The sequence below is a fragment of the Neophocaena asiaeorientalis genome, unplaced genomic scaffold (assembly GCF_003031525.2).
Source record: "Neophocaena asiaeorientalis asiaeorientalis breed wild unplaced genomic scaffold, Neophocaena_asiaeorientalis_V1.1 scaffold597, whole genome shotgun sequence".
Classification (NCBI taxonomy): Eukaryota; Metazoa; Chordata; class Mammalia; order Artiodactyla; family Phocoenidae; genus Neophocaena; species Neophocaena asiaeorientalis.
Genome location: NW_020172664.1, coordinates 1014020 through 1037020, shown reverse-complemented (window position 1 = coordinate 1037020; position 23001 = coordinate 1014020). Strand labels below are relative to the sequence as shown.

At 44.8% G+C, this 23001-nt stretch overlaps 1 protein-coding gene across 5 annotated transcripts in view; it reads right to left on the bottom strand.

Moving 5' to 3' along the window:
- Positions 1-3674: 3674 nt before the first annotated feature.
- MYOF (myoferlin) overlaps positions 3675-23001 on the bottom strand; it is a 153030-nt gene continuing 133703 nt past the window's right edge. For 4 of the 5 annotated variants that reach the window (XM_024739512.1, XM_024739514.1, XM_024739513.1 and 1 more), the window contains 9 exons: positions 20909-21048; positions 18766-18854; positions 18581-18676; positions 13724-13865; positions 11284-11383; positions 7707-7897; positions 5696-5805; positions 5174-5321; positions 3675-4235 (listed from right to left, as the gene is read on the bottom strand). In XM_024739512.1, the coding sequence (XP_024595280.1) occupies positions 4197-4235; positions 5174-5321; positions 5696-5805; positions 7707-7897; positions 11284-11383; positions 13724-13865; positions 18581-18676; positions 18766-18854; positions 20909-21048 (1055 nt within the window). In that variant the 3' untranslated portion in view covers positions 3675-4196. Of the gene's footprint in view, positions 4236-5173; positions 5322-5695; positions 5806-7706; positions 7898-11283; positions 11384-12043; positions 12347-13723; positions 13866-18580; positions 18677-18765; positions 18855-20908; positions 21049-23001 lie in introns of those variants that run through there. The other variant, XR_003002487.1, reaches the window with a different exon arrangement.

Here is a 23001-nt window from a genome sequence, read left to right as displayed (position 1 = left end):
TTTCAGAACTCTGCCCATAAATAGCTCTTTAAAGTAACATGCAGGGCTAATTGTGACTTTTTCCCCCACCCTAGCCTGAACATGAGAAAGGAAGAACAAAACAAAATCAAGCGTTAGCCTGTCAAGATTTTCAGTGCCCTGTCACTCTCAAGACATTGATGGAGATTTATTTTCCTAATGAAGGCTCCAGCGTTAATGGTGGCACTTGCTAGAATCAGTTAGGACTAAGTGTTATTTAATTCACAATGAAGCGACAATCTGACTGGGCTGTGATTAGTTCCAGCTTTTAGCTATCATTTATAGGTCACCAGGCGGCTAACAACCTCAAATGAGGGACCATTATCTTTTGACAAGATGAAGTGTTTTCTGGGTGGGGATGGGAGGAGGGGGAGGGGTGCCACCCAGAAAACCCAGTTCAATATTCTCTCTGGGAATTACTCATTCCTAATAGGGCTTCGCCACCACTTACTCAAAGGAGCTACACTAGTGAATACCAGTTAGGTGTGCTGAAGGCAAAAGAGGAGAAGACTTTCCTCAAAGCCATTCATGTATCTGCTCAGCAGCTACTTGAGTGAGGCACTGTGGGAGAACGTGTTGCGGGAGGTACCTGGAAGGAAGGCTGATATTCAGCCTGCACATTGTGGTATATGGCTGTTCTAGTTTTTAACAGCTGTTCTCCATTTTGATGGGGTGAAGCATCTGTTTGGATTGGTCGGTGCCAGTGCCATAATGATGGTTAAATATCCCGAATAACAATCTTGTCTGGAACCCTTTTTCACTTTGTTGATGGTTTGCCTCGCTGTGCACTTCTTAGCTTCTTTTAACCACAGTGCTGTACCACCAGTGGGAGGGCTGTCAAGAGGAGCATGGAGCTGAGATGGTCAGGTAACGAGTGACAGTAGCAACCCAGTGTGGCTCTATGCTGATACCAAGGACAGTGTGTATCTTCTAGAACATGTGAGAACATTGTCCTGTTAATATATGAGACCATGGTGAGATCAGCCAACAGTTCTATTCTAAGCAACACAGAATCGAGGGGAGCAAGAAATGGTTCGATAATGGCAATGCTTTTGGGCATTTAGACAATGTTATACTGCAGTGGGACTGTCTTGCCATTATTGCTGAGTTGTGCACTGTTGGTGAGACTGTAAATTGCTGTAGACGCTATGGAAAAAAGTATGGAGCTTCTTCAAAAAATTAAAAATAGAGCTAACCTATGAACCAACAATTCCACTTCTGGGTATTTTTCTGAAAACAAAAACATTAATCGAAGAAGATATACACACTCCATGTTCATAGCAGCATTTTTCACAATAGCCAAGATGTTGAAAGAATCTAAATGTCCATTGATGAATGAATAAAGAAAATGTGGTATATATACACAATAGAATATTACTCAGCCATAAAAGAGTGGAATCTTGCCGTTTGTAACAACATGGAGGGACCTTGAGGGTATTATGCCAAGTGAAGTCAGGGAAAGACAAATACTGTAAGATCTCACTTATATGTGGAATCTGAAGGAAAAACAAAACAAAACACAAGCCCATAAGTACAGAGAATAGGTTAGTAGCTGCCAGAAGGGGGTGGAGGGGTGGGAGTGGGTAAAATGGGTGAAGGGAATCAAACAGTATGAACTTCCAGTTATAAAATAAATGCCATGGTAATACGTACAGCATGGTGAATATAGTTAATAATACAGCATTGCGTATTTGAAAGTTGCTAAGAGAATAGATCTTTAAAGGTCTCATCACAAGAAAAATAATTGTGTAACTATGGATGGTGTCATGTTAACTAGACTATGGTAATCATTTTGCAATATATACAAATTTGAATCATTGTGTTCTATACCTGAAACTAATGTCAGTTATTTCCCAATTTAAAAAAAAGCAAATAAATACAAATATTGAGGTGAAATTTCCAGACCCCCCAAAAAAAGTTAAGAGGAAAAGAACCCCTACTGCCTGGGTTCAAATTCCAGCTATACCATTTATTAGCTGTGTGACCTTGGACAAGTTACTTAACGTCTTTATACCTCAATTTCTTAAAAACAATTTTTTTTTCTTATTTTTTTAATTGAAGTATAGTTGATTTACAACATTGTGTTAATTACTGCTGTACACCAAAGTGATTCAGTTATGTATATATTGTGTATATATAATATTTATATATTCTTTTTTAAAAGATTCTTTTCCATTATGGTTTATCATAGGATACTGAATATAGTTCTCTGTGCTATACAGTAGGACCTTGTTTACCCATTCTACATACAAAAGCTTACATCTGCTAACCCCAATCTCCCACTTCATCCCTCCCCCAACCTCCTTCCCCTTGGCAACCACCAGTCTGTTCTCTATGTCCATGATTCTGTTTCTGTCTCATAGATAGGTTCATTTGTGCCATATTTTAGATTCCACATATAAGTGATATCATATGGTATTTGTCTTTCTCTTTCTGACTTACTTCACTTAGTATGATAACCTCTGGTTGCATCCATGTTGCATTATTTCATTCTTTTTTATGGCTGAGTAGTATTCCGTTGTAAATATGTACCACATCTCCTTTATCCGTTCATCTGTCGATGGACACTTAGGTTGTTTCCATGTCTTGGCTATTGTGAATAGTGCTGCTGTGAACATAGGGGTGCGTGTATCTTTTTCAATTAGAGTTTTGTCTGAATATATGCCCAGGAGTGGGATTGCTGGATTGTACGGTAATTCTATTTTTAGTTTTCTGTTTTCATACTGTTTTCCACAGTGGCTGCACCAACTTACATTCCCACCAACAGTGCAGGAAGGTTCCCTTTTCCCCACACCCTCTCCAGCATTTGTTATTTGTAGACTTTTTAATGATGGTCATTCTGACTGGTGTGAGTTGGTGCCTCATTGTCGTTTTGATTTGCATTTCTCAAATAATTAGCGAAGTTGACCATCTTTTCATGTGCCTATTGGCCATTTGTATTTCTTCTTTGGAGAAATGTCTATTTAGGTCTTCTGCCCATTTTTGGATTGGGTTGGATTTTTTGTTGCTGTTGTTGAGTTGTATGAGCTGTTTGTATATTTTGGAAATTAAGCCCTTGTCAATCGCATCATTTGCGAATATTTTCTCCCATTGTGTGGCCTGTCTTTTCGTTTTGTTTATGGTTTCCTTTGCTGTGCAAAAGCTTTTAAATTTGATTAGGTCCCATTTGCTTATTTTTGTTTTTATTTCTATTGCCTTGGGAGACTGACCTAAGAAAACATTGGTACGATTTAAGTCAGAGAATGTTTTGCCTGTGTTCTCTTCTAGAAGTTTTACAGTGTCCTGTCTTACGTTTAAGTCTTTAAGCCATTTTGAGTTTGTTTTTGTGTATGGTGAGAGGGTGTGTTCTAACTTCATTGATTTACATGCAGTATGCCTCAATTTCTTCAAGGGCAAAATGGGATTAATGTTACCTACTACCTTTATAGGATTACCTTGAGGACTACATTAGTTAATATGTATAAAGCATTTAAAACAATGGTGTGCATGGAGTAAGTACTTTAAATAAGTGTCCGTTTCTTATATTAGCCTCAGTTTGGCCCACTGGCCAAGCTTTGGCAGCCAAGTGGTATGCCCTGGCATGCCACCCACTGAGACCCAGACTAGAAATTGCCTCCTTCCCAGCTTGGCCCACAGCTACAACAAACAGGTATGTGTCAGAGGCAGAATGTTTTTATTAGGGTTCATCACAGAGGAGGAATAGTCTCATGACATTTATCCATACAAAATATAACCACGGTTGCAGGCATAAATAAAAATTCCTCCACCTATTCTAACTACTTGATAATGCAGAGTCCTTTTCTGTTGACTACAGATAAAGAAGTATATGCAGTCGAGATGTAGAAATTTTCAAATTTGATTTCAGCAATTTCCAAAAATTGAATTACAGAACTAGGACACAGACAAAAAAGATGATTTTTAAATGGAACCAGCCACCTTGCAAAATATTCTGAAAAAACATGGTTAAAACTTTTAATACTTCAAAAGATAAAAATGTTGCTTGTTGGCCTGACGTGGACTTAGAGCCTCTGGGAAGTGGTGGGCCTCGGTGAAGCAGTGTAACGTGCCCCTGGAATCTAGTCTCAGACACAAACAAAATCCCTCTCGGTTTTGATCTGTAAACAGAGACAGGATTCCCTCATTGCTGGATGACTCTGGAAAAGAAGCCCTTGCTCCCATTATGCATTTGGCCTCACAATCTTCATTGACAGATAGTTCTGAAAAGGAAACAGAAAGAGGGCCATGTATGTATATAAATTAGGGATTCTCAGTCTCGGTACTATTGACATTTAGGACCAGATGATTCTTGTTGGAGACTGTCCTGTGCATTGCAGGATGTTTAGCAGCATCCTTGGCCTCTACCCGCTAGATTCCAGTAGCCCTGCCAGTCATAAATGGGAGTCAAACGGGAGGTTCGTCAGTGTGCCTGGAAGTGCCTTCATTCCTCCATTCGAGGAATTTGTTGAGATAAGAAGTATATGAAGTCGAGATGCAGAAATTTTCAAATTCGATTTCAGCAATGAAGGCACTTCTAGGCACACTGACAAACCTCCCCTTTGGACTCCCATTTATGACTGTGGAGATTAAGGGAGATTTGAGGGGGAGGTTATGTAATGTGGCCCTTAAAGAATAAGGGAGGTTTTAATAGACAAAACATGGGCAAAGGAACAGCCCTGGCAAAGGCATCTTGGCAGGTAAGGGCAATACTTGTCTGGGGAGGCCAGCTCTCTAGTCTGGGTGGAGTTCAAGGTTTGTGTAGGCCCATAATGGGCCCAGGATCTGTGAAAATGGCAGGAGTTAGGATGCAGGATGGTTTGGAACAAGAGAGTCTGGAGGCAGGAAGATCCGTCAGAAATGCTGGCTGTGGTTTAGACACACGTTCATAAAGGCCTAAGGGATTGCTCCTAGAATTCCTGAGACCAAAGTTTTTTTTTTTTTTCAGACCGTGAGGTTCTGCCTGTAATTCATGAAACTGTGAGAATGTAATCCTTATCACAGGACACAGTACTCTAAATTTTCCAAAGGTTGACGGGTTGTAACACCACAACTGCTACATAGGTCATTTTACCCGATGGCAAAGAAGGCAAGTACCAAGTGAGATGACCAGCCATAATTCACACCCAAAGAGCCAAGACAAGAGGCCAGGGGCTCATACCGGTAAGGAGTAGAGGAGCACGGCCACGAAAAGCAGCACAATCAGCAGGACCAGCAGGCCGACGATGACCCACTTAAACCGCCGCCACACGATGAACCTCATGGTCTTGCATGGGTTGCTGAACCAGAGGAAGGAAGTTTCCGGCCGGCTGCATTGCAAAGAAATGGTTTTACCTACCCAACTCAGGAGGGACAGATATTTTATACCTCCGAGCATAATAGTTTAAAGAATGATTAACAACATTTTATAAAGTCAAGAAAAGATATTATTCCCCTTAGTTGGCTGAGAGAGCCTTTAACCTTTTATGGCTTTCTAAGATGCCGAAGACACACTGGACTCTGGTTTCATGGGAAGGAGAATGGTTAAAATGAAGCCAGATCACCAGCCTCTTCCTCCCCCATCTCCCTTGTTCAGTACAAAATTCAGACAACAGCTAATCCATTGCATTAAGGCAACTGGAAGGGGCGGGGGGCGCTTTCAGACTGCAGGTGTTTGGGGATCAGAACAAAGAGGGTCTCTCACTTTGGTGGGTCCAGCTTGGGGTTCATGTTGGGTTCATCCCGTCCCTTCCCGGCTGGCCTCTCGTCAGCCTCCTTCTCATTGAGGACTTCCAACGTCATCTCCACTTTCCCCTTCAGTAAAGCAGAACAGGTTAAACACATGACATCACGTTTCACAAATATTTTCACTTCGACCCAAGGAGTATTCCCCGAGCAATGATTTTTATTCTTGTAAAACAATCCTTAGATTGCCTTAAATGTTCCTCAAGAGATTTCATCACATTTCCTCTTCCATGTGTTTCTGAACCGACTCCTTGTGGGAAACTGAGAGGACAAATTGCTTTCCCTCCTCCCTGCTTTTCAGTCTCTGGATCCCCATCATTCTAACTTTCCCACATCTGTCTCCTTGCCTGCTCACATACCTCCCTTTGTAACTTTACTTGGACCCGGAATAACCTGAAGACGGCTGATAACAATAGCTAACTTTTTTTAAAAAATTTATTTATTTTTGGCTGCATTGGGTCTTCATTGTTGGTTCTTCGTTGCTGCGCGTAGGCTTTCTCTAGTTGAGGCGAGCGGGGGCTACTCTTCGTTGTGGTTCGTGGGCATCTCATTGCGGTGGCTTCTCTCGTTGCAGGGCTCGGACTCTAGGCGCACGGGCTTCAGTAGTTGTGGTACGTGGGCTCAGTTGTTGTGGCTCACGGGCTTAGCTGCTCTGCAGCCTGTGGGATCTTCCTGGGCCAGGGCTCGAACCCGCGTCCCCTGTATTTGCAGGCGGATTCTCAACCACTGCGCCCCCAGGCAAGTCCCACAATAGCTAACATTGACTGAGCATTAAGTGTGGGCTCCAAGAGAGCCATCATGCTCCCTTTGGTACCCCCACTGCGTGGAGCAGTGTTGGCACTTAGTGGGCACTCGATGTACACTAGCTGAAGAAATGCATGAGTGAGTGAATGAATGAATGCTGCCTCCCTGTTCACAGGTTCCTGGCTGGTGCACTGGGCACCGCGTAAACCTTACAATTTGAGAGCTTCCGACCCTGACGCTCATTTAGGCGATGGAGCAGAGATGCCTCCTCTGTCGGCGAGTCAAAGGTGGGTGTCTGACTATGGCAAGGTGGTCCTTCTTTCTAAGCCTGTTCTTCGAATCTATAAAATGTAGGTAATGGCTGCTTTGTGGGTTTATCCGCAGAACTAAATGAGGTTATGTACAAACTACCCTCTAGCGGCAGGACGCTTATAAGTGTTTTCCTGTGCCAGGGGTAGAGGAAGTGATGGACTGCAAAGGGCACAACAGAACTTTTGGGGTAATGGGAATGTTCTGGATCTTGATTATGGTGGTGGTTTCATGAGCATATACATCTGTCAAAATTCATCAAATTATGCACCTTAATTGTACTTTAAGTGGGTGCAGTTTATGTAAATTATACCTCGAAGTTGTTTTAAAAAACAAGATTATGAACATAAGGCATTTAGTATATTGTCCGGTTTATAATAAGTGGTGTAAAATATGATTATTAATAATACATAATGAATTTGTGACAGGGCATGGTAACCCGCACTTTTGCTTCTACATCAAAATTATCTTCAGTTTTCCAAATGTGCTTGTAACTTATGGCCTTCATGTTCATTGGATGTCAACACTCCCTGTTTCCTCCATCTTTAAAAAAAAAAATTTTTTTTAAAGATGAGGACAGCTCAAATTTGAAGTTTCTTTTTCTGTACTGAATTGGACTGGAAGCTCAGCATAAATTAGCATTCCTGGTGGAGGAGAGTCCTAAAGAAATACAGTGCAACCATTTGCGTTCCCAGTTTTTTGACAATTCCAATCCCTCTATCTTCCACTCAACCCCAAACATATGCTAACAGCGTCTGCCACCTTCTCCTATAATCCCAGGTACAAACCTTTCCCCAAACTTAAACTACCACCAATTTAACCTCCCTTATCTTATCCAGAGCAAATCTACTCATAAAGGGCAAAACTAAAGGAGAAAAGGAATAAAGGAGCCTCAACCAGGAAATACTCATACATACAGCCATCACACGGGAGCCATCTTTATCTGCATAGCACGGCCACCATCCTTTCATGGACTTCTGTTCAAAGAGAGAGGCGGTTTTCACTTTAAGGGGGTTCACGGCTTTGAGGTCAGGAATCATGTCCAAACTGCATTTCTCTGGTGATTTTGCTGGAATGATGCTGCGATGCAAATCGAGTTCCAGGAAACCTAGCCAAGGAAACATTAAACCCAAATAAATTTCAAGTGGATCAGACGTTGTTCACAAGTGAACAGAATGTACCTGTCAGAAGAAAGGTAGACCATGACTCTGAACAGGTGACAGGTGAGTTAGAGAAACGGACCCTGGTAGGCAGTTAAACTTCTTTCCAGATAGAATGAAAAGTGGCAGAAGTAGTATCTGTCCACTGCTCTGCATCTCACAGAGAACAACCCATTTAATTTCTCAGAGATAGGAGCATAAACAGAGTTCTTCTGCAAACACAAAAGAATTAAACATCTCCAGCCAAAATTTCCACTGAACTTGGAATTTGCTCTTATTGGTTCCAAACTTCCCCTAACATAGTCATTTGGCTTTGGGTAAAGAAAACTGGTACTTGGAACATGGGAAGCTCCATCGAACAGTCAAGTTCAAGTTTCTCCTAGCGTAACCTCAAAAACAAGAGCTTGGGAAGGAACATTGAATTCTCAACAGAAAGCTCTCCCCAGGAACTAGGAAGCCCAGCTCAGGGTGCCTGGAGAAGCACAAGTTTTCTTCCATGATGTGAGGCATTAACTCTTTTGTCGTTAATAACTGTCTTTAACTGACTGTCTTTGGGGCTTGGGAACTCGCAGGAAACCTCTCCTTCAGAAAAAGGTATGTGTGTGTTGGGCCATGTCTGTGGACTCCAGGGACCAGAGGTGGTCTTCAACAGTGGCCGCCGGGAGTAACAGGGAGGTTGTGGCAGATTCTCTATAAACTTTTAGGCTCAGACACTGCCCTTCCTCTTACAATGCATCCACGGCCCACAAGCCTTTCTGGAACTTACACCTGCTTTTATTTTGTCTCTCCTTTTGGTGATAACTGCAACCACTTGCCCACTAGCCATTTAGAAATAAAGTCATTCTCTTTATTTGTTATCAGACTATTTCATTTAAACTCCAAGGGAAGACCCTCTACTATTCTTTATGCTAAGTTAGCACACTACTGTGGACAGGGAATGTTGCCTGCCATGCCAGTAAACAAAGAATGTTGCCCATCATCCCAGTTCTACAAGGATCAAGACTGAGGCTGTGGGGTTCCCTGGCGGTGCAGTGGTTAAGAACCCACCTGCCAATGCAGGCGACATGGGTTAGAGCCCTGGTCCAGGAAGATCCCACATGCCACGGAGCAGCTCAGCCCGTGCGCCCCAACTACTGAGCCTGCGCTCTAGAGCCCACGAGCCACAGCTACTGAGCCCGTGTGCCACAACTACTGAACCCGCATGCCTAGAGCCCGTGCTCTGCAACAAGAGAAGCCACCGCAATGAGAAGGCCGCGCACCATAGCAAAGAGTAGCCCCTGCTCACCGCAACTAGAGACAGCCCACGTGTAGCAGCAAAGACCCAACACAGCCAAAAATAAATAAATAAATGGAGAAAAAAAAAAAAAAAGACTGAGGCTGTGCCCTGAGGGGAGTTCAGGATGGAGCAAGACAGGAAGCATTCTGACCTTTGGATCTGCCTCTAGATGGTTAAGATGCATACCTAAGGAATAATTTCCATGGGCCCAGGATCTTGTATCTCCACAAACACAGAAATGCACTAAAATCATTAACTTGAGATGTCTGCTCTTTGTGATTAGCAGTAATCTTTTGATGTTTGACTAACTTTTTTGTTTTTCCAGCAAAAACCTCTTGTGTCCTGGCTCCCCCCTTACCTCTTGGGAGTCGTTCCTCAGAGCTGAGAGGCTGTCTCCTGCGCCGTAGTCCTCAGTAAGGTCCCCAAACTCACAACTTTTAGGCTGTACGTTTTTCTTCAGCCAACACTTTCACACTCATTTGTTTGTTCAACTCTTATTAAGAACCAGCTAAGTCAAAGGCACCGCACTCAGTGTCGTAAAGGGTAGAGGGATGAACAAGACACAGCCATTGGCCGCTGTGGGCTTTTCCTCTGCCAGGAAAGATGCTCTGGAAGCAGGGAGGTGAGCTAGGGGCTTCTGTAACAGCTGGCTACGAGAAAGTGAGGTCTGAACTGGCAAGTGGCAGAGATCATAAAAATAAGAAAATAAACGTGCATGATAAAGCAGGTTACATGGTTTAGGAAAGTGGTAGGAAAGGAGAGGAGGACCCACAGAGGACTCTGGGTGCTTCTGCCTAGGTGGCTGGGAGAGGCTGTGAACAGCAAAAGCGGTTCATGAGGTGAGCAGGTATGAGGTCAGGGAAGAAAGGCTGAGTTTGGTCTTAGTCACGATAAATTTGAGGTGCCAGCCGAACACAAAGGTAAAAGTTTCTGGTGGGAAATGGGGAATAATCATCGTGAGAGCTGCTTTTTTTCAAACTGAGATATAACGGACATAGAGCACTGTGTACGTTTAAGGTGTACAATGTGTTGATTTGATACATTGCATGTTGCAGTACGAGTCATCATATTTCTTGTTACTATGTGGCAGGCACGGTGGGCAGTCAGGCTACACCTCTAGGTCTAGGAGTTTTACCTCGTTGAAAGTGAGAGTTGAAGCTTTACCTTCAACACAGGTGAGGGCTGGTAGGTCACTGAGGGAGCCTGGGGAAGAGCCGCAAAACCCCAGGGAGGGCAAAGGCCTGTATTTAAAGAGGAAGAGGAGGACTTCCCTGGTGGTGCAGTGGTTTAGAATCCGCCTGCCAATGCAGGGAACTTGGGTTCGAGCCCTGGTCCGGGAAGATCCCACATATAGCGGAGCAACTAAGCGTGCGCCACAGCTACGGAGCCTGTGCTCTAGAGCTCACACATCACAACGAAGAGTAGCCCCCACTCACCGCAACTAGAGAAAGCCCGCGTGCAGCAACAAAGACCCAACGCAGCCAAAAATAAATATAAATTTTTTAAAAAAAAAGAGGAAGAAGAAGAAACAGAGCAGGCCAATGAGACACCCAAGGCCTGGGAGAGAGAAATAAGAAGACTGTGCTTTGGGGGGACCAGGGTGTATGCCAGGAAATGGAGGGGCTAGGCCGGGGTGTTTTAACAAGGGCCTTTTACCCCAGAGAAGGGCGGGGCATCAGGGGACTGCAGTGACCGCTGAGAGCATCGTGGAGGAGGAGGGAGCCAATTCTGAGGTGCTGAGAGCATGGGGAGAGGTTTGGAAGTGGAGGTAAGGCTGTGGCATCCCTGAAAACAAAATGTGTGTCTTCCTAGCAAGATAGGAGCTGGTGCAAAGGCCCTGGGAGTGGCTGGGGCCCGCAGCGCCCAGTCACTGTGCCCACTTCTCAGAGGACCTGGGGCAGCGGATGGGCAGGCCACCCCGCTCCGAGGACATCCAGGCAGGGGGTGGGACCCCACCCCACAGTATTGGAGAGTTAAATAATTGATCCCAAGTTTTAATTGCTTTTACTAATATCAAGCACAATTTCTTAGAAAAAAGTATCCAAAGGTAAGCCTTACCCAAGTAGTCATCCAGAGAAAACTTGTCATTATCCCATATCTGAATGATCAGTTTGGGTGGGACCCGAAATTCAGTTTGGTCCTTACTCCAGAAATGCTCCTAAAATGCCAACAGGAACAGACAAACAAAATGACACTGATTACTGGATTCTTAACACCATCCCCTTGGGCCTCTTGAAAACTCAGCATCAAGGCATGGGGCCTCTTCTCTCCTTTGCATCCCCACCCGAAACCCCGCCCTTTGGCCTACCCCTCTACCCCAGGTGGACATAAGGCAATTGGGCTCCCCAGGAAATCTCAGGACTACCAGCTGGGTGACAAAAAGGTTGTCCCAGGCGATCCCCAAACAGAAGGTTTCCTGCCATGTTCCTATCAGTGTGACTTCCTGCTGCCACTCCTGCGGTTTGGAGAGTGATGACGTCTCGTGCCCTAAAGACTGCAGCCTGCCTACTTGATCCTCCCAAAGCCAAGCCATCCCAGGCCAGACCGAAATATCCCCTGCGGAGGAGTTACTTCCGCTCAGCGACCTCCCCGACCCCCCAAGGACGTCCGAGCACACTCATTTCACACGGAGGTGAGGAGATGGGGGCCCACATTTCACTCTTTTGTTCGTGCAGATTTAAAATGTCCTGGCGTTTCTGGCTTTTGAAAAATATTGCTGGGTTTTATATACCGTGGTCATCTAAGACCCTCAGATCCAGATCCCTCAGCCTAGACTCAGGTGGGGAGAGGATGGGATAAGTGTCCTCTAGGTTCTCACCTGGTGTCGCTGCTTCTGCCCAGACGGTATTAGCCCAGGATAATAATGACATCCCCACAGCCTGATTACACCTAAGTTCCTCTGGCCCCAAAAGAAAGGGAAATCCCCCAGTGCTTCATGAATTTGAAGGAAGGCTGTTGGATTGCTTTTCAGATGACATTCCAGGAATGGTCCCTTTCGCAGGGCTCAGAGGGCCTGGCTTGGAGGGGCTGAGAAGCCCACTCTGCTGCTGTCTGGCCCTACTCGGCTGTCCTGTGTGGGGTCATGCTCCAAGGACTACTCAGGATGCTAAGAGGTCCAGCTCTAGATGTGAGTAAATAGGAAAGGTAACTTTATTACCTGAAGGTCAACCTGACCCCAAATCCCTCGCTTTCCCCCCGGTCTGTCCCATTATCTGAAAGTGTGCATGGTTCAACAGCAGGATGAGCCTGGATGTCTCTAGAAAGTGCCCTTTGAAGGCCTTCATCTCACCTGGACAGGGAAAGTGCTCACTAGAGCATCAGCACTGAGTAGGGCCAGCAGGAGGTGGGGCCTGGCCAGATGGGACGTGAGGCAGGTATATTCTGATCAGGTGTAGGATGAGGAGGTGACCAGGCAGAGCTAGGAAGAGTTTATAGAATATGGCAGGAGGGGGTGGGGAAGGGAGAAATGGGACAAGGGCCTGTAATAGACATCTGTTGTTATTACCTACCCAGGTTTTAGGCCCCCCTTTTTGGATGAAAGCACCAGATTTTCCTTAGAGATTCCCTTCCCCCAGTCCACGCAATCTGGGGAGAAGTGACTTTACCCCTAACTCCACAATCTTGCCAATCTGAGCGCTGCATCCCTGGGCGACCCTGGTTCAGAGATGGACACATGGCCTCAAACAGGCAGACACTGGGGCCCAATTCCAGAACTCTGGTTGGTGCCTTTGGGGATTCGTTCCCTTCTCTCTGCTGAGGTGGCCGAGAGGGCAAGATACAAGCTGGGGCTGCTGGCGGCCACCTTGTGCTCACCAGGGAGTGAGGCCCATGGAAGAAGGCAGGGCAGAGGGGTGGAGAAGGTGAGAGCAGTTTCGAAAGACATCAGTTCAACCCAGGCTCCAGGCGTTCCTTAAGCCAGCCAACCCTGGACTTTTTAGTAATGTGAACCAGTAAATCACTTTTCTTGGTTTAAGCCAGTTTGAGTCGGGTTCTGTAACTGAGAGTCTTATTAATTACCACCAGGAGGGCCCTGAACCCTCACGGAAGTGCTCCCGAAGGAGGGCAGGCAGATGCTTAAGTTTAATAAGGAAGGTAAGGGGCATATTTCGCCTACATTAATATTTTGCCTCTGGTTAATTAGTGCAACAGTTCTGCTTATCAGGGGAAGAAATCAGTCTCCCTGTGACATAAACATGTACTTAGGTTGTTGAATGTATTGACAGAAGATCCCCACTTACCAGATCCTTCCCCCTGCTGCCAACATGTTAGTGGAAGCAAAGTTGTGCTCCTTATACTTCCGTTATAACTACACAAATAACCACCACAGCTGTGTGACCCTGGGCAAGTGTCTACCCCACTGGGGTCTCAAAGTCCCCATCTGTAAAGAGGAGCCGGACCCATGACCTCCCGGACTCTGAACAGCCCCAACCTTTTCTGAGCATCTGCATTAAGGAAGACCCACGACATCCACTCCCCACTGGCCTATTTCAGAACTCACTTTTTTAGCAACGAGACAGAGCTGTTCAGCTGGAAGGTAGTCAAAAGGGAAGACAAATCTCCAGTTAAAATTCCCTTCACCATCCAAGGACCTGTAGTGGACATCTGTTTTCTGTTTGTTTTCTTCACTGCCAGGAATCCAACTGAAAAGCAGAAGCAAACAGACTTAGCTACATGTGATTGACAAGTAATCTAGCCGCAAAATTGTGCAGTGATTAGAGAGTGAAGGGCAGGAGAATTAATGCACTTCTCTTGGGCAGGTTCCAGTTATCTATGGAGCCGGGGGGGGGGGTGATTTATGAAGGGGAGGCACTCTGTTGCATCCAACACACGTGGTAGCCAAATAAAATATAATTCCTCTCAAACCAAAGCAGGAAACCCTTTAGACTTCAGTTAACAGGGATAAGGTGAAATTTTCTGGAAAATATCAACAATTTAGCTTCTATTTTGAGACTGGTGAAGCTTGCTGGCTATGTTTTTAGTCTCCCTATAACTCATCAGTGTCTGTCATCACTGCTGATAGGCTCAATGAATATGGGTCAGTTGAAAATTTCAGCATCTTCTTTTCCATATTTTACTTAAGCAAACAAAACAGGCACGACTCAAGTAATCTTACCCCTTCATTTGTAAATTATTCTTAAATTTACTATGATCACATTAATGAGACTAGCAAGGGAGATGTAGGCTGCTATATCCATACTCCTATCTATGAAAATTCATTTCCATCAACAATTGGACATCTTAACTTCTGACATTTGGAAAGTTCCCTTTGGCCTGTGCCTGGCACACCAGCAGACCAGTTGGAGGGAGGAATGAATGAACATGTCTGGGAGGAAGTGTTATCACATCTGCCAGCTATGGGGAAGACTCCCGGTTTGGAACCGGAGGAACATGAGATTTTAGACTGAAAAAGTAGTGGAATGCATGGATCTCAACACCCACTACCCACTGGAATCAACTGGGGAGCTTTTAAAAATATTGATGCCAGGGCTTCCGTGGCGGTGCTAATGGTTAAGAATCCGCCTGCCAATGCAGGGGACACGGGTTCGAGCTCTGGTCCGGGAAGATGCCACATGCCGCAGAGCAACTAAGCCCGTGTGCCACAACTACCGAAGCCCGTGTGCCTAGAGCCTGTGCTCCGCGACGAGAGAAGCCACCACAATGAGAAGGCCGCACGCAGCAATGAAGACCCAATGCAGCCTCCTCCAAATAAAGACTGTCAGTAGGAGACAGGCCTGGCTGTGAACTTGCTCTGTCATTAACCCTCTGAGCTTCATCTCCCATCTGTAAAATGAGGTTAATGATATGTGCTCCCTTCACATGGTCAACCTGAGGACAGAGTGAGAAGAGCCAGAGTGGGAAGGGGAAATCCTTAACTCATGTTAAGGATCAACTACTATGAACCAGGTATGTAGAATGCCTTATTTTATTCTTTCCAACTGTATAACTAGCTCCATCTCACAGATGAGGAAGCTGAGGTTCAGAGGGGATGTACATCTCATACATCCAGTAATGGACAGAATTAAGTATAACTCCCAGGCCTGTCTGACTCCAAAGTCCAGGACTATTACCTGCTTCAAAGGACCATGGAGACTAGAAATTCACAAGCTAATGTTAGGTCCTATTATTAGTAGTGGTATTTTTTTTTTTTTTTCCGGTACGCAGGCCTCTCACTGTTGTGGCCTCTCCCGTCGTGGAGCACAGGCCTCCAGACGCGCAGGCTCAGCGGCCATGGCTCATGGGCCCAGCCGCTCCACGGCATGTGGGATCTTCCCGGACTGGGGCACGAACCCGTGTCCCCTGCATCGGCAGGCGGACTCTCAACCACTGCGCCACCAGGGAAGCCTCTAATAGTGGTATTGATAGCAATCAACTATACTAGTTTTACTTTTTCTAGTCAATTGACTCACCAGGTAAGCTGAGTTGAAAGATTCCTTTTGACAGTTAACTTTTAAGCTTTTGAACTAATTCACTGAAGAGAGTCCACACTCTTTGGCTGTGACCTTGGTAGCTTCAGCTTCTAACCCATCCCTAAACAGCACCATCATCCTCCCCTAGACTGCTCACCCACTGTAGCTTTTCCCTCTTTTTCATGAATCTTTTCACATTTTAATTTGAAAACAAGTTAAACAACTGCTCTAAGTGTTTGCATTTGTGTACTTGTCCGTATAACTCTGTATGTAACACCCATATGCTTGAGGTGCTAAGGGTGTTATTTGTACATTATCCATCTTGTCACATACAGTAATTAGATTTCCATTCCAAATATGACATGGTACTTTAGATCTTGCTTTATTCTTGGATTACTGGAGTTATCTCTCAGTCCAGTATTGAGTTTGTTTCCCTGATTGGAAAAAAAAATGCTTATGATAGTCAAATAAATTTGCATATGTATAATTAGCTGGAATTATTTTCCTTGGGGAATGGTAATAAGATCCTGAAATAAGAATAATGAAGAACTTGATGAAACCTTCCCTGTTTCTAGTGAACCTAAATGACAGTTTCTAGTGAACCTAAATGACAGCAATTACGTCTTTAACAAAGGTTTGATTGAAGGCCACTTGGGATCATAAGTGAAACTTTGTTCTCACTTTATGAATATATTAAATTTCAACAAGTCTTATCTTTTACATATCAAGGAACCAAACTCAATCCCTGTGGACTAGTAATAATAATAGTATGATGGTTAATTTTATGTGTCAACGTGACTGGCCGTGGGGTGCCCAGATTAAACATTATTTCTGGGTGTGTCTATGAGAATGTTTCTGGATGAGACTAGAATTTGAATTGATGGACTCAGTAGATGGACCTCCCCAACGTGGGTGGCATTAGCTAGTCTATTGAAGGCCTGGAACAGAACAAAAGGCAGAGGAAGGAGGAATTCACCCCCTTTTTCTGCCTCATTGATTGAACCAGGACATCTCATGTCATCTCCTCCTGACCTCAGACTGGCATTTACACCACTTCGAACTCAGGCTGAATGATACCCCCAGCTCTCCTGGGTCTCCAGCCTGCAGATGGCCAATCGTGGGACTTCTTAGCCTCCGTTATCATGTGAGCCAATTCCTCATAATCTCTCTCTTTCTACACATATGCACATCCTACTTGTTCTGTTTCCTGGAGAACCCTGACTAATGCACATAGTGTTTACTACCTGCCAGGTGCTATCTTAAGTGCTTTGAGTAACTCAGTCTTCTGAATATTCCAGAGTGGTGGATACTATCATTATCTCCAATTTACAGATGAGGATCAGTAAGCTTACTAACTTGTCCAGCTAGTAGGGAAAGTACCGGATTTCAACCCAGGTAGTTTGATTCCAGAGTCTGACTTCTTAATCACTGGGTTCTATCAACGTATAACACAACGTGTGCCGCAACTAAGGAGCCTGGCTGCCACAACTAAGATCCGGCGCAACAAAATATATATGTATAAAACACAAAACTGACATCAACATGAATTATTTGGAATTGAACTATGCAAGTAACAGAATAATGAACACCTATGACGCTTTGCACATTGGATGCAGGCACTCAGTAAATGTTGGTGGAATGAATGATTTCTTAAAATTATGCTAATGGGAGTGGTGGTGGTGGGATGAATTGGGAGATTGGGATTGACATATTAGTTATCTATTTTATACATATTAGTGTACATAAGAGCCTGCTGTATTAAAAAACGTAATCATAATTAAATCAAGGACAAGCAAGGAAACAGATTGGGAGAAGATCTATAAAATCTTCTATATGAATCCAACAGTTTAATGGGGAGAAATAAATCTAACAATTGTAGCAGCTAATTACTAAAGGTTATCTTGACTAATGGTAACCTTTAATAAAAAAACTGGAAGAGCAAACAACCAGATGTGTATGAATTTAATTAAAACTGTGGAATAAAAAGGAGGAGGAAAAGAAAGCGTCAGAGGGCTTCCCTGGTGGCGCAGTGGTTGAGAGTCCACCTGCCGATGCAGGGGACACAGGTTCGTGCCCCGGTTCGGGAAGATCCCACATGCCATGGAGCGGCTGGGTCCGTGAGCCATGGCGGCTGAGCCTGTGCGTCTGGAGCCTGTGCTCCGCAACGGGAGAGGCCACAACAGTGAGAGGCCCGCGTACCGCAAAAAAAAAAAAAAAGAAAGCTTCAGAGATAGAGAAGCACAGCTAATTTACTGGCTCAATTTTTGGAAAGTGCATTCTCTTTTTAGAAAAAAAAGCAGTAAATGACAAGTGTAATTTTATCTGCAGACTGATCAAGATAGGAAACAAATACTTTTTCAGGATTTTATAATAATTTAACGTTTTGGTGCCAAAGGCATACTTTACCAAGTTCTGTTTCAATATTATGCTCTTGGTTTTGATCAAGGGTTAATACAAGAAATAAAGCATAATAAGGTTTTGTGGTTAAAAAAAATTATGCTAATGTTTCCTCTTTTCCATGGACATTAACTTCTGGTAATAAAATATATTTAAAAAGAAACTTTGGAAGCTCTACTTCTGTTTCTAAGGCTAGTCACTCAAGGTATTAAAAATGAGTAAAAATGAACTGCATGACTAAAAAGTCTCATAACAAATCTGCTCAATAAACTGAACAAAACCCACTTTCTTAGAAAAGAAACACGTATCAGTTCTTACAGGCATCAGACGCCTCTGTTCATAAACAACATGCACACAGGTTTCTCTTTTCTTTCTGTTCTCTCTCCCTTTGTCGCCCTAGAGCTTCCTGAGCAGATTGCATTAATGAAATAGAATAGCTTCAAATAATCAAGGATCCTCTAGTGGACACTTTCAATACTGAACACTCATGAAGGAGAGAGTCTGCTTTGTTCACCGAGTTCGGCATGCTCTTCCATGCCAGTCTTTCTTACCCTTTAACGTAGATGTCGCTCATTTCCTCTCCTGTGATGCTTTTCTCATCCAGGATAACGTCCTTGGTGTTCCAGATGATCACACGCAGGTAGTATCTGAAAGGAGCACATTTTGAAAGTGCTTTTTTTTCCTGGTCCTGAACCAAGACCCCAGTAAGATACAGCAGGGTCTCAAGATTACTTACTTCTTGGCTTTCCGGGGTGTGATATTGAAAGGAGGGCCTGGTGGCCCCAAACTCCTGGGGAAAACATCCACCCACATCTGAAGTTTTCCCTAAGCCATTCAAAAATGAAAAGAGAAATGAAGTTATACTATGGGTGGTAGAGACTACAATTTTCTTTCACACGTCTTAGGTGAAACTAGTTCTTCAGGCCTCCTAATTTTTTAGTCCATATGGAAGGCAAACAAAAATGGAGTAAAAGAAGAAACCAAGATGAATCTTATACCTTCAGTGTCACTTAGGCCATCCACCCCCCATTCTCTCCCAGGAGTCTCTGATGGCTGCATGTACCTACCTGTAGCAGTCTGAGTCTTCCCTGGTTAATAAAATGAGGGGCTTCCCAATGCTAACACAACCCCCAACACACACACGCCCTCTTACACTGCCTAAACGTTGGGCCCTTCACACTCAGAACAGATTTCCCACTGTCACTCTACATTGCCTACTTGAAATCAGTCCCAGTTTTGTGACACCCAAGGGTTTCTCCACTTACCTTAAGAGAGAAAATAAACATAATTTAAAACTATTTAATTTTGTAAAAGAAAAACTTACAGCATGGCACTTTCGAAGGAGAGACTCAAACAATGACAAGAACATGACTGCTCCCCCCAAATTGAGGACTCCCTGCATTGGCTTGCTAGTGTCTACCGCCTGAGAGGGAGCTTGCAGGAAGGGGGAGAGTGAGAGCCTGGACCGACACCTGTGGCGCCATCTTGGTGAGGCCCCACTCAAGTCTTTGACGGCTACAGACCAGGTCCGTATATCTGACTGGAGTATTCTTCCAGACAGGCTAGGAATGCCACTAACACACTGTATCAACGATACAAACCAATTTAAATTCCCCAAACTGTTTTTGGATGTTCTGTAGACTCTGCATTCATGACAAAAACAGACTGGTCTTTAAGAAGGTTGCCAAGGAAACCACTAGGCTGGTTTCCTAATGCACTGTGGTCAAAATGAATTAGCTGAAGCTCTTGAAAAGGGATATATTTTACTGTGATCCTGACTCTCTTCCCACTAATCTCCAGGGCTCAAGGGTCTATTATACATCAAGCACACTGCAGAAATTAGGCATCCAGGCGTCTCCTAAGACCTAGCCGGAGTCTGTCCAATGCAGTAGGCAGAGGTGATGGAAGTATTGGTAGCCCAGGGAGCAATCTTCCTCGCTTTGTAATGTCTTAAGACTTTATTCAGTTGAGGAGCAGGAGGGGAGAGAGAAGGAGAAATGGGCTGTTTGTGGGGAAAGAAGAATAATTAGAGAAGGAAGAAATCAAAATATGGAACAAAATAAGAGTGCGTGACAAAATCAGCTAGTAAGCCCAGGCTCCTTGTGGTCACTTTTTAAGAGACCACGGTTTGGCTATCAGTGTCAACGATATTTGCATCCATTAGATAAATATTTCTTAAAGCACGACTTCCTAACCATCTGCATCAGAACCTCTCCAGATACTTGTTACAAATTCAGATTCCCTGCCCCACCCCAGACTTATTAAATCTGAATCTCTGCAGGCATGGCCTGGAAATCTTCATTCTAACAAGCTTCTACATGGACTATTTTGTCATTTTCCATGTCTCTCCTTGCTTCTATGGGAACTGCTCCCCAGCTTCTGGGAATTGACCTTCCCCCATCACTATCAACATGGTCCCTGTGATGAGCCATCCTGTGTACCGTATCCCTGTCCTCCTGGCTAGAGCTGAGTGGTCCAGTGGTGGACAAATGGGCCAAGTTGGGGCAACCAATCCTTTCCACATGTGGAAGTAGATGGGGCTACATTATATCAGAAACCATCCACAATGTTCTGACACATGGGAAGGTGATCACAGGAAGGAAAAGTGCAGGGTAAAGTAGACTCAGAGAGAAACAGACAAGAGACAGGGAGAGATCCTGGTCCAAGGTTGTTCTGAGTCACTGTCACTCTCCTGTCTGGATTTAGTGAGTTACCTGAAAATTCTTACAATAAATTCCCCTTGGGGATGAAGCTAACCTGAGTTTCATTTCTATTTCGTGTGTATCTAAAAGTATCCAAAAAAGATAAAAGAGGCGAGTCTGTGTCAGCTATCACCAGTGCCTTTGGAGTGTGGATGAGGGGTTCAGAGAGCCCTTTACCTGGGAGATGTTAGGCTGAAAGGTGCTATGCAAAGTCCTTGTTTCCACGTGTTCAGGAACCAGCCCCTGAGTCCTAAGGATGTGAAGGGCAAGGCGCTCCTCAGGGGCCCCGAGGTGTTGGTGCAGGGTTTTGTTGGCTTCTGCAATAAAGAAGGACAGTGAAACAGGGATGGGCATCTGGGAACAGTTCAGCCAGATCGCCTTGAGGGATTTGCAGTACTTCACCCCAGACTCTGCAAAGATGGTCAGGCAGTGCCAGTGTGCAAACCAGCTTGTGAAAGAGTTACTGATAGAAATAGCTCCGGACTGAGCTTCCCTGGTGGCGCAGTGGTTAAGAACCCGCCTGCCAATGCAGGGCACATGGGTTCAAGCCCTGGTCCGGGAAGATCCCACGTGCCATGGAGCAACTAAGCCCGTGTGCCACAACTACTGAGCCCACATGCCACAACTACTGAGGCCTGGGCGCGTAAAGCCCATGCTCCGCAACAAGAGAAGCCACCGCAATGAGAAGCCCGCGCACCACAAGGAAGAGCAGTCCCTGCTCGCAACAACTAGAGAAAGCCTGCACACAGCATCAAAGACCCAACAGGGCCAAAACTTAATTAATTAATTAATTAAAAAAAAAAAAGCTCCTGACCAAGAGCCCTGCCCCAACCAGGCTCATTTCTGACTTGTGGGCTGCCAATAGTGAAGAGACCAGAACGCTCCAGAATATGTAAGTGAGAGCAGCCCCTATTTACATTGGTGTCAGGGGCTCACTCCGTCTCCCAGACTCCCTTACAGTTAGGTGTGGCCATGCAAACAAGGTAGGCTAGAATATAACGTAGGTGTAAGTGACATGTGTGTCACTTCAAGACCTAGCCCATAAAACCCTCTCATGTAGGATCCTCTGTGTGTACTTTCTCTTCTGGACGCAGAAGAAAACAGTGACCTTAGACACCTGAGCTGAAGAAAGGCAGAGCTATAAGATGCAAGAGCCTAGTCCATGAAGCATTGTTTGGAAGAGGGCCACCCACCTGTAGGAGTACCTGTTGTGAATTTATGAGAAATAAACTTCTATTGTGTTAAGTCACTGAAATTTGTAAGTTTAACTATTACAGTAGCTAGGTAGCATCACTGTGGCATTTAAAAAACACAGTCCCCAAATTCTCTGTCACTCCTCCCATGGGGAGGTGGGGTCTATGTCCTCTCCCTTTGAATCTGCAGACATATTTGACCACTAAAGAAAGGATGCTGTGTGACTTCCGAGGCTAGCCATGAAAGGCCAGGCTGGTCTTCTTGGGGTGCTCGCTCTGGCGGAAGCTGCCAGCCGTGTAGGGAGTCTGGGTGCCCAGAGATCACCCTACGGGAAAGGCCTGGGTAGGTGCTCTGGTCATCAGTTCCACGTAAGCCCCCATCCAAGAGCCAGCAGCAAATACCAGCCATGTGCGTGAGCCATCCTGGACATCCAGCTCAGCCGAGCCTTCGGATGGCTGCAGCCCTGGCCAACATCCGAGAGCAATCGACTGCGTGAGCAACTCAAGTGAGAACTGCCCAGGTGAGCCCTTCCTGAACAGCTAACCCGCAAAACTATAGGCAAGACAAAATGGTTGTCATATGGGAAAAGAATCTAAAAAAGAGTAGATATATGTATAACTGATTCACTTTGCTGTACAGCAGAAACTAACACAACACTGTAAATCAACTATACTCCAATAAAAATTAAAAAAAAGTAAAACAATATGGTTGTTTTCAGCGGCTAACTTTTGGGGTGATTTGTTATGTGACAAAAGTAACTGGAACAATCCTGACCGATACAGCTTCCTGGGGGTACTGTTTAATTGTTGGGGGTAATCTTCTCCATGGGGCCATGCTGCTTGCCAATTTATTCCCAGTCCCTTTTGCAAGTTCTCCTGTTAACAGCAGCATCAACGTTTGTTAAACGTCTTATCATCCCTGATATCGACCAAGTCCTCTTAAGAGAGCCAGGCAAATATAGTTGCTTACAATGTCAAGAAAAAACAGCTGATGATCAGGAAGCACTTTCACTACCGTGTGCCCTCGGCTCAGCTTTCTCTGGCTCTCCCATGTGCCCTCAAAGCCACAGCCCACTG